Source organism: Sphaeroforma arctica (assembly GCF_001186125.1).
Source record: "Sphaeroforma arctica JP610 unplaced genomic scaffold supercont1.2049, whole genome shotgun sequence".
In the NCBI taxonomy this organism is placed as follows: domain Eukaryota; class Ichthyosporea; order Ichthyophonida; genus Sphaeroforma; species Sphaeroforma arctica.
The window spans coordinates 5,769-7,286 of NW_014038509.1; the positions used below are offsets into that span (position 1 = coordinate 5,769).

A 1,518-nucleotide genomic window follows, 5' to 3' on the forward strand; every position below is an offset into this window, starting at 1 on the left:
AACATGTTCAGATGCATGTCGAAATATATCCATATTGATTTGTTCATGGACAACTTGACATACTACTTCGTTTCTACGGTCGCGTATCGATTCACATATGTTTTTATTGGCTGGCAGCCAAGAAACGTTCACGGCATCAGTTCAAGAAGCTACCACTTGCGCTGCCTGCGATCGATCTTGATGGTGTATATGGGAACGGGGAGAACCTATTTTTGGACGAAGATGATATCGAAAACACAAAGGTAAATGGGAATATATGTGAAAACACCACGGCGTATGCGAATACGAAGGGTACTACCAGGCATCAAAGTTCAGCCTGTGGGATCCGCCCTCAGAAACCAGACTCGAAGATCGGACTTGAAGGACCGAGTACGGATTCAACTACCAACCGCTACTATGACAGAAGCCTCCCATCAAAGGTGTACCAAACGGAAAAGTCTAGATGGAATGAGGAAAACGACTGCGGTCGACAGATGCGTACGCCACTGTCTCATATATCAGGGCGCCGAAAACCGCGCGGCGCCGAGTCACACGCGTATTCCAGCGTGGTGAAGCGATACGCAAAAATACCACTCCCGCACACACAGGTACAGTATGATGTATTGATGGTGATGGTGGTGATCATCGCTGCAGACTGTTTGTCTGTATGTTTGTTCCGGTGCTTAGCATGTGTCGTCTTGTGCTTAGCATGTGTCGTCATAAGGATGTTGCTGCAGAGGTATTACCTTAGATGTATTGCAACGAAAGTGTGTGTTTGTCGGTGCGTGCTATGTATGCAAAGCAACGCAGGTGCGTACGTATGTGTCTGCATTTATATAGGCGCCGAGTGAGCACAATAAGAAATACAACATATTGAATGTTCTACTTATTCGTGTGCAAATCTTGCGATACCCACACAGGCTTCTATTGATCTCCGAATTTCCTCTCCCATTTTCTTCTTCATTTCCTATGGACCGGGCAGTTGCCGCAGAGGCCTCTTTCTCTGTCTCAAACCAGCGTTGCCAGCAGTCACGTCAGCCAGGGCAGTGCAGCATCCACATGTCAACACAGCCTACACACCCAGGAGCACCCCTCCACCCACACCCACCCACACATCCACGCACATACGTGCTCACACTCTCCCACAAACCACGTGTCTCGATGGAGCAAATATCTCCCGGATAACGAGCGTGTACTTGTCTCTCCAGAGTCTTCGCCGGATATGGGCTTCTCATCGCAGCGTATGCGGTTCTCACAGTTGCAGTCGCAGGCACAATCACAGTCACGGCCAGAGCCGCCGGCAAGCACGCAGAGTTTATGCCAGGCCGATGTGCAGGTATTGACATGCTGATGTATTGTGCGCTTTAACGAGAACACTGGGCTTCATTTGTGTTGATATATGTGGTAATGGATTCTGGCTCTGCGCGTATGAAGAGGTTTTAGGTAGACAATATAAATAGATATATATATATATATACACGCGCGCACACACACACACACACACACACACACACACACACACACACACACACACACATA

At 48.2% G+C, this 1,518-nt stretch overlaps 1 protein-coding gene across 1 annotated transcript in view; it reads left to right on the forward strand.

The window, feature by feature from the left end:
- Positions 1–114: 114 nt before the first annotated feature.
- Positions 115–1,518, forward strand: part of SARC_12068 (hypothetical protein) — a gene marked incomplete at both ends in the record, with an annotated part of 3,055 nt that continues 1,651 nt past the window's right edge. The window contains 2 exons of the mRNA XM_014293832.1: positions 115–587; positions 962–1,315. Coding sequence (XP_014149307.1) covers positions 115–587; positions 962–1,315 — 827 coding nt within the window. The remainder of the gene's footprint in view (positions 588–961; positions 1,316–1,518) is intronic.